General features: G+C 44.8%; 2 protein-coding genes across 2 annotated transcripts; one reads left to right on the forward strand and one right to left on the reverse strand.

Annotated features, from left to right (window-relative positions):
- Positions 1-884: 884 nt before the first annotated feature.
- PHALS_09689 (uncharacterized protein) lies at positions 885-1,118 on the reverse strand (the record flags this gene model as incomplete). The annotated part of the gene is made up of 2 exons (XM_024724990.1): positions 885-1,001; positions 1,074-1,118. The coding sequence occupies 2 exons, from the start codon at positions 1,116-1,118 to the stop codon at positions 885-887; spliced, it is 162 nt and encodes a 53-aa protein (XP_024575812.1).
- A 3,693-nt stretch (positions 1,119-4,811) lies between these two features.
- On the forward strand, positions 4,812-5,104 carry PHALS_09690 (uncharacterized protein; the record flags this gene model as incomplete). Its single annotated transcript, XM_024724991.1, has 2 exons — positions 4,812-4,923; positions 4,983-5,104. The coding sequence occupies 2 exons, from the start codon at positions 4,812-4,814 to the stop codon at positions 5,102-5,104; spliced, it is 234 nt and encodes a 77-aa protein (XP_024575813.1).
- Positions 5,105-9,410: the final 4,306 nt, after the last annotated feature.

Consider the following 9,410-nt stretch of genomic DNA (forward strand, 5'->3'; position numbering starts at 1 on the left):
CTCTTTACAAAAACCAAGTATGAATTAGCGGATCGCAATCCGCTTACTCCAAGAGTAATTATTGCCTTACCAAGGCTAATTGACTCTTCGGTTTAAAATCCAAAAATGAGATTTATTTATTTTTATCCTGGTTCTAAAAGTTTAGATTTTTCTAAACATACTAAATATATATAGTAAAACCCAAATACATGCATAACTACTGGCTATCTAGCCCCGTACCGTATTCTTGTTTTGGAGTGGTCACACCATGGATATCTCGTGTGACACACTCCTGTCACCAGGGTACGTGTAACCCCGTTACAGCCGCTATCACGAGTGCGATATAGACACATGGACTGCTGGACTTACGCTACGTAGTACATACATTTTATATGATGACTGTAGAGAAACATATTTAGTATTACTGAAGTATTAGTTTATAATATGTCGGTTCTAGAGCCTACTAGTATTTAAATATTTTGGAGGCTCTCGGCCCGCTTCTGGGATGTGTGAACGAAGCAAACCTCGGCACGTTTGCCAGCGTGGACTTTGGCGATCTATAAGAGATGCACAGCACCCCCAGTTAAGTAATTATCGTCATCCAAGAAATTTTATGTCTGTATCATTTGCAAAGGTAGAACGCAATATGTATCTGCTCGCGGACGAACTGATACACTTAGTACAACTAGTTCTGAATGGACAAGACAACCGACGACCTAGGGATTGAAAGCGGTTATCGCTCACCAGTACGATAATGCGCTAGTGATGCACTTTTTGGAGCGCTTCAGGCAGACGTTTGTGGAAGCACAACTGATTCTCTTCAATGATAAGAGTATGCTGAGCGTCAGCTCTTTGGGGAAAAGAGCGGGAAAATCTCCCTCTGGACAAGTAAGGTCGAAATTCGGTCATGCACCAGACAGAGTACCAGCGAGTCGCTCTAGCAGCCTCCGAGTTAAAGAGGCTGTGCGCAGAGTGGGCTTAAAGAGTGTTGCAGCGACAGATGTCGCGAGTATCCACTCCGCCTACCTAGGCTACTATGTGCGCTCAAACCCCTGTTTGAAAGACTATATGCAATAGTTGAAGTCTCACATCACCGCAATAGCACAAATGTTTATCTCGGACGCGATAATGGTTGCCATATCGTAATATCCTACAGACAGGTTCGACTTGCACTGATACCTTCCGCGTAAATTTTGCCTCTTTGACGATTCAGTGGGTGTCACATTGAGCGCGGAGTACAACTTTTGTGCCTAGCAAGTCGATTGAGGTGCAGGAGGTAAGGTCTCCTTGACAGCGCGAGAGGCAATAAACCTCAGCCATTGTGAGACAGAAAGATTAGAGTGATCTTTTAGCAGGCTGAGCGCTCGCAGATACTAGAACTCTAGTAGTGCCAAACAAATATGTTATGGATGCCTCTTCCCTCTCGATCAAGATAAAAAAACTTGAGATTTCTCAAGGGGCTATCCGAAATATCCTTCACGGGAGCCGTCGAGCCCCAGAAGCACAGAAATAGAGACTGGGATTTCTTGAGCTCCTTTAAAGAGTTGTGGTCGACGAGATCAAATTTTCACACAAGCGACACCCTCATATAAAGCTGGGACTGACAACTGCGGATTGTCGGCTATCAATATCAACATTCCAGGATTTTAAAGCCGTGGAAACGCCTGATAGAAATTCAATACCTGAGGCTTTACGTGGATATGTCGAAGATTGCCGAATACGGAAATGATACCCGTGCGTCTTGCGACATAAAAACTTAAGCGAGTCGAAGGAATTTCGGGTCATGTCGGATATTTGTAAATGTCGACAGCGTGGAATGTCGAAATGCTGTCTCGTCCAATCTTTGGATCTTAAATGCAATCTTATTATAAGTATTCATTTTGGGAGCTAGAGTGTGCCACAAACTTGACTCCTTGCTCAAGTATCATGCGCCCAGCTTTATAAGCAATTTGAGCGCTTTGACACGCAGGCATAAAAATGCAATATCCTTGGTGCAGGATATGAATTGTCTACATTGGCTAGTAACGACAGTGATGAGCGCATTAGCAAAGATAAGTGGTAGAATATGCCTAGAGCCGTGGTGTCAGGAGAAGACAGTCTAAGCAATCGTGTACGGGGTCGATAAAGTGCATTATTGGCTGTAAGACTTGGCTCCAGGAATGAAGCTATAGTGAGATGTTGGTAGCAGGTGTCTTTTGTGCCAGAATCGCTCAAGACGAATAAGAAACAACATTGTATCGTGATCTCTTGAGCCAAAGAAGATAGTCACGGGCGATTAATATCGCAAGTGAAAGGGCCAGGTGGAAAATTTATGCAGAATAGCCCATTATGTCACGATTTTATAAATATTGCTGAGTCCGCTATCATCTGACGCACCCGCTGAGCGTCCGTGCGGAGCAGAGAAACTCAAATGAGTTACCGTTGAGTGGAGGTTATACATCCTCCTCATTACTTTAGACTAACGTCTTAATTGAAATCAGATCGTACTTCAGGAGCTACTTTTAAAACATTGAAGGCGATGAAGTCACCGAAATGGTGCAGTGGGTTCCGAAACTCATAATCTGACATGGTCGAGTTCGTCATCGAGGATATTCGAGGATCACTGAGTTTAAGGAGTGTGACAGCTATCCTCAAGTATTAGTCAAATCTAATTTATCATTTATGGAATGGAAATCATGACTTGATAAAGAGAGACCCTTCACACGCGTGTTGAAGCCAGATTAGAAATTCGCCATAACACTGACCTGCATTGTGGAATTATATACTGCGTCACACATCAATGAACCTACAAAGGGAAATTTTGACGTCACAGTTGCTTTCATCCGTGCAAATCACGAAGTGCCTCTGACATTCTTCCTTGTGATGTCCAGAAAGGCTAACGGCAAGCGGAGAAACGAGAATGCTTATATTAAGCTATAAGCTAAATGCAGCCAGTATTTTGGCAAAAGTATCATTACTTGACATGACGTGCGCGAGAACCACATTATTGGTCGAAATGCTCTTGATCTATTGATGGGTAAATTTGTTGTTCACGAGAAACAATGATATCCCCCACTGCGCAAAAAAAACGCCAAGATGGACACAATGAGGGTGGGATATCCCAGATACTGTCTAACGCACCTGCGATATTCAATCGTCTGGCTATAGTGTTAGCAGTTCGTTGTTGTGGACTCATGTTGGTCTTTCAGTAGGCGCGTTTAGCAGTCTCGGCGTCTGAGTACAACGGCTTATGTCACATTTGCCATCGACACCGTTATCAGGGAGACCTTATAAACGGTTCCCCACAAAAATTATTGCCAGCATCGCTTCAGGTAGCTATCGACTCGAATTAAAACATTTCACATACCAATAATCAAGCAAAATGCGTTACTCGCGTTCCTTAGAAGCACTTAAGCGAACGGAAGACCAAGATGCGAGAGCGAGGTGCCCATACTTGTCGAGTTCGCGCCGATTAATGAAGTAATTTTTTTACATATTATTCCCATTATGAGAAATGTTTGGATACTTTTCCTGCTCTTTTGACATTACCACAAGGTAGGTCCAGTCTTAATCGGAAGATCTATTTATACGATTCGCCTCGCCATTACCGCCTCATATTAGGATGCTATGACGATAGAATTGAGCATTATGCATCGAACTTGCTGCTTTGAATCCGGGCCAGGTTGTGCAGAGCCTACATACAAAGGTCAGAGACTGATCAATGTGATATTCTTAAAGCATCTTGCTGTTAGGATTCATTTGGATAAGTAGTGCTGTACCAAATGCAAAGTTGTGTCTTGTAGCTAAGTAACCCTGTGAACTGCTTAAGGTGCTCAGTACAAAGGCGTAGCTTACTGAGCGCAAATGTAAATCGGCTCGTCTCAGTATGGGCCGCGCGTCAACTTTCGAAAAAATCCTCGGCTTGCCACTATAACCACAACAGCTCAGGAGATCCATTCGCAAATCGGTTGTTATCCAACGTCACCACTTAAAATGGAAGTATGTGGCCTAATACCACGCAGATCGAACAGTGGATCATGACTCTTATTACTGTCTGAAGAAGTGAAAATGACAACTTCACGCAAAAATTGTGGGCGTTCGGGTTTTTAATCTATCAGGTTTAGCCTGTCGCCATTAGAACTATCGCCCTGGTCGTGCAGTGGGAATACAGAGTTGCCCAAAATAAAGCGCTCATCACTTGCAAGGGAAGCATGGCCTTCTACTAAGCTCATCCCTCTCCGATAGATGTGCCCGTAGGCTAATGGAGACCAGAGGGCTGTTGACAGCAAGTACTAGAGGTATTGAGCATTACCTCGGTCCACGTCGTGCTTTGTACTTCTTAAAGTCATACATTATGCGACGCATTAGGTTGACGTAAGCTCTACCAGTGCTACCTCATAGAGCTTTTAGACGATAAGACAACCTTCTCCTAAGTGCAGTGCGTGATTCTGTAACATTTACTCCGGCATTTTTTCAGCATTCGGAACAAGAAGACTTCTTTGCAAAGAGAGAACAAACTCACCTGACCGCTCCACAGGCAGCGCTTTTTATTTATTGAGACTGCACGATAAGTAACCACGCGCAGAGCAACTTATCATGAACAAAAGGCTTACAAACATAGACGTGTTAGAGCTCCTCCACGGAGTGTTGTGCAGCTTCTAATGGAGTACATCCAGAATCACAACGTGATTGAGTCTACATAAGTCGTAACGACTCTTGAGCTCACAGAAGGTTATGTTTGATTCACTTAGCCAGGGTGCGTTGATCAGTGACGAGCTGTATATATTGTATTTTCCGCGACGGGAGGTCGGTATACTCTTCCCTGGTAAGGAAATAAAAGGAGCGCTCAACTCATGCAGAGAAGCGGCAAAGCACTGAAAGCGTCTTTCCGTGGTAGTTGGGTTTGCCGAATAAAAGTTAACAAGAAAAACGTGCCAGACCGGGACTCATACACTCACCAATCCCGTCCTTTTCAGAATATCTTCTGGCATTATCGCTGAAAATGAACGCATTCTGTTCTGTAGATCACAGAGGCCACGTTTCCCGAGGGATCGTTCAGCAATTGGAGCACGAGAGAGAGTGGACTTTTGATTTTAATGTTGCTCTTAAGAATAAAAATAAAAAAGGCTTAACGCAGTGCTTATGAAGTGTCGGGTGTACCGCCGGACATATCCAAGCCAGTGCCAATAATTCGAAACAAGTATTTCTAGTAGCCACTCGCAAAACGCGTATCACGATCAAAAACGATGGCGTCTGACAACCAGTGATCGCAAATCCGTGATCAATGAGCGATCTAGCCAGACCCTAGACATCGATACATGGGGCGATGCGAACCATCTTGCTGAGTCTGTCGACGAAGACGAGCACTCCATTGTGATTATCAGCATTCTTGGGTAAATCTAAAATCAAGTCGAGACCGGTTGAGTGGGAACAGGAGACTCTTCAGTGGTATTTGCGTGTGCCGTGCACTCTTCACGCACGGACAGACATCGCATGTCTATACGTATCGTGCACCCATTCATACATTCACAGCCACCAAAATTGGGCACTGAGAGATTGGTAGGTCTTTTCACGGCCAAAGTGACCAGCCATCGGCTTATCATGCGTCTCGTACACGATCTTGTGCTTCAAATTATCGCTGTGAAGGACCACAATCCACGGCTCGCCGCCATGTGCAACTTCACAGTAAAGGAGACCATCCTTCAATGAATAACGATGCATCCGTGATTTCAAGCAATCAGGGAGATTACCATGGAGTTTCATATCGCTCGATGAGATTGCCTTGATGATCAGATCACACTGTTCAGCCTGAACATACGCTCAACGTATCATCTTGAAAAAATCGATTTCGATATAGCTGATATGAGCTAGCTCATAATCAGGACTACGTGACAATGTGTCTGCCAGCACGTTTGAGTCTCCTGGCTTGTACGCGAACGCAAAATTTATTCTGCGAAGAATGACAACCAGCAGCGCCATTTGCTGTGACATGATAGGCTACCAACCAGCATAACTCAAGCTTGTGTGAACCGTGTAGACTATAAATAGACTTAGACACAAGCGGTGAATACGAACCTTTACCGAAGCAAAATTCATTGTCAAAAGCTCCTTGTCGCAGACAAGGTAGTTTTTCTGCTGGCTGATGCTGTCACGATTGGAATAACATGACACGGTCGTGTCCACCAGAATTCTTTTGCAATGATGCACATTCGATTGAAAACTCATAAGCATGCTATACAGCTTCATATCCTCCGGTAAAGCAAGTAATGGCACTTCAATCAAGCTGTTCTTGATTTGAGTGAATGCAACTTCACAAGTGGATGACCACTCCCATGGTACGTCCTTCTTCAGCAAGTTTGAAAGGCGCTTGCGCGGTGTCTATATAAGGAACATAAGTGCGGTTCACATCTTGTTTAAGACAAGAGTAGCGAAGTACTAGCCGTTTTTTTATGTGAGTGCAGACTACACAATTACCCCTCGATTTTAGCCCCAAAATACAAAATACTTATGCAATGGGATTTCATCAAAAATATGTGCGTGGGTCACGTGGGCTGTTAGACTCACGCCAATAGTACATGTGTTTTGTGATTGAACATTGAAAAACTTGTTTTACAATAGGTTCAGCTAGGTATCCGATACGAAAATAAGGAAACATAGATCGAGTAGTTTGATACTTCAGAGGCTGTCGTTGCCGCTCCTGAGTAAGCGTACGAACCCATGTTTTGCGCAATTACTGACGTGGGCTCGCTGAGTCAAAACTTTCTCTTTGCTAGATTTTCGGCAACCTTGTCTCAAATGGGTATGTCCACCGATTCAGCCCTCTTTTCTTCTTCACAAAAGGGTTGGGCGCTACTGCTCGATATGACAAAGACAAAAAATCCAACTTATCACTTCGTGGAACGGCAATTGTAGTAGTCAGAACGCGTGAATCTCCAAATCAAGGTCGAAGCTTTTAGTCTACAGACAACCATTTCTCTAAACATGCCACAGACACATAGGATGGTGCCTTTAAGCAATGATAGCAATCATAAATATCTTAGGTACTGTAGTCAGAAGCAACATGGTTTGTAAATGTTTCTTTCAATCTAAGACTCGAGTCAATAATCAGAAACAACAGGAAACGAAGTTACAATAAAGTAATGTTGAGTAATACTGACTACGCACCAAGCATGTTTGTCTACCGGGTGCGTCATCGGGCGCGCCATCTTCACGAATGAACGTTCATACCATTGCTCTGTAAAAAGCGAACCGGTGTGACATTATACCTGAGCCGCCAGAGCTTGCGGAAGTATCCCAAGCAGCAAAGAAGCTCATATAGTTGGAGTTGTTTTGATCCACAACTCTATGATATATGGCATGCAGTCGGCATTTCCCAGGTTAGGGAAGATACGGATTCGTATGGAGTAGCCACGGGTGATCACTTAAGAAGTTTATCGACAGATCAATTGTTGCCCAAAACTAGCCGCTTAAAAACAAATTAAGTGTTGGTGGGCATGGCGGTTGCCCGACGGAAAGAATTTATGCTTGAGATGCCGGTTGATGCCCCACTCAAGATAGAAGAATGATGTCGACATGTGTGTAATGGAAGTCGAAGGATTCGACTGTGGCTGGATATAACAATACCCCCAGTGATATAGTCGTTGAGTCGGATTGTGGGTTAGTGTGTACAACTGATCACAAAGGTTAGTGTGTACAACTGATCACAAAGGTGACGTTCCAAATATGCTGGTTCACGTATTGTGCATGCAACGACTGATTGTGATACTACCAAAGCATATGTTCTTTTGGCATCGTCGCCGACGATGGAAGATACGGTGCAGCTCGAGGTAGTCACTTACGATGACTTCGTACACTACCTTAAGTGAGATGACATTGCGGAGGTCGTATTGCTACAGTCGAAGATCGATCAACGGTGCCACGCTCATCAGCAATTGTGGATGATCGGTTCTCTAGGGTTTCTGACAGCGCGTTGAGTCACAAAGAAGATCTGTTTTATTTTGAGGATCCAACCGATCCTCATTATTCACTTGTTATGGAAAACGAAGTCGCCGTCCTCTAGAAATTGATCATAAACCTGGTTAAAAACATGCAGGGCATCGACGGTGACCACTGTCGCGTCAGCAAAGAGAGGATATCGACGAGTTCTTCGCTCAAATGCAAGCCGCTGGTTTGGTGAGAGAAAGAAAGTCCCTCACAACGCCCCAACGTTTTGTTAGCGTAAATGAAATGGTGGTTGGTGTATCGCTCACGCATATAACAAGTTAACGCGTAAACAATTCCAGCGCAAACGCCAATTGCGCGTAAAGATGTCATCATCCACCGTAAAACCGGCTGTTCATAGTTTAGTGTACTTGATTTGGTCGATGGATCGGACTAAATTCTGATAAGGGAGGAGGACGCCCCTTTAACGGCTGTGAGTACACCGTCGTGTATGTTACTAGAGTGGTTTGTGATGCCACAAGATCCATCCAATGCTGCACCAATGTTCAATCGATTGTTCTCACATCTGTTTCGACCACTGCGACGCTTCGCACAAACATACTTCGACGATATCTTCGTTCATTCGAAGGACGAAGATGACAGATGAAGCACCTTCGTATGGTGCTAGAATGTACGCGTGAGCATTCATTGCGAGCAAATCTTGCAAAGTGTGTTTTCGAAGCTACCGAAGTACCGATCTCGGTTGTTATGTTGGTCAACACAGTGTTCGCGCACTCCCTGAGATGGTCAAAGCAATGGTGACGGGTCAATGCCACGAGCTCATGGGATTTGAGGAAATGGAATGGTTTGTCCAACTATCTACATCACCTTACGCGTAACTACGCGGAAATGGTTTTAAATGCATAGATTTTCCTAAAAATATATAGAACAATCTAAATACATGTATAACTACTGGCTTCCAGCCCCGTACCGTATACTTGTTTGGGTGTGGTCACACCATGCTCATCTGGTATGACACACACCCCCTGTGACCAGGGTACGTGTAACCCCGTTACACTCCCCCGTTAATATTGAAAACATTTACGGTTCCAACCGATTATTGCCTCAACGAGGCTTGAGTGTTCGTTAGACACCGCGTTAGAACGAAACGACTTCCGTGCTCAATGACACCGAAGTCTCCAAGTCTCGCTGGATCCGACAGCGCTCACGGGGAGAGCCCAGCTTCATCCTTCGCACGCGGTGCCATGTTGGACCTGTCTCCGCGGCATCGAGGGATGTAAATCCTAGGCTCGATGAGCCCGAGCGTCGCGCTCCGCGCACACTAACGGTGGCAAGTGACCTCGTTGAGCATATCGCAGCGCGGACGCTCTTGATGATTTAAAACGCGTCGCGAGGCGCCTCGCCTTGAGGACTACCGCGTTCTGTCGGAGCAACTCCTATCTGAAAAGCAGGCAAATGCGTCGCTGCAGGCAACGGTGGGGCGCTTGGCTCCATTGGAGATGGAGGTTGTT

Source organism: Plasmopara halstedii, assembly GCF_900000015.1.
Source record: "Plasmopara halstedii genome assembly, contig: Scaffold_430, whole genome shotgun sequence".
In the NCBI taxonomy this organism is placed as follows: domain Eukaryota; phylum Oomycota; class Peronosporomycetes; order Peronosporales; family Peronosporaceae; genus Plasmopara; species Plasmopara halstedii.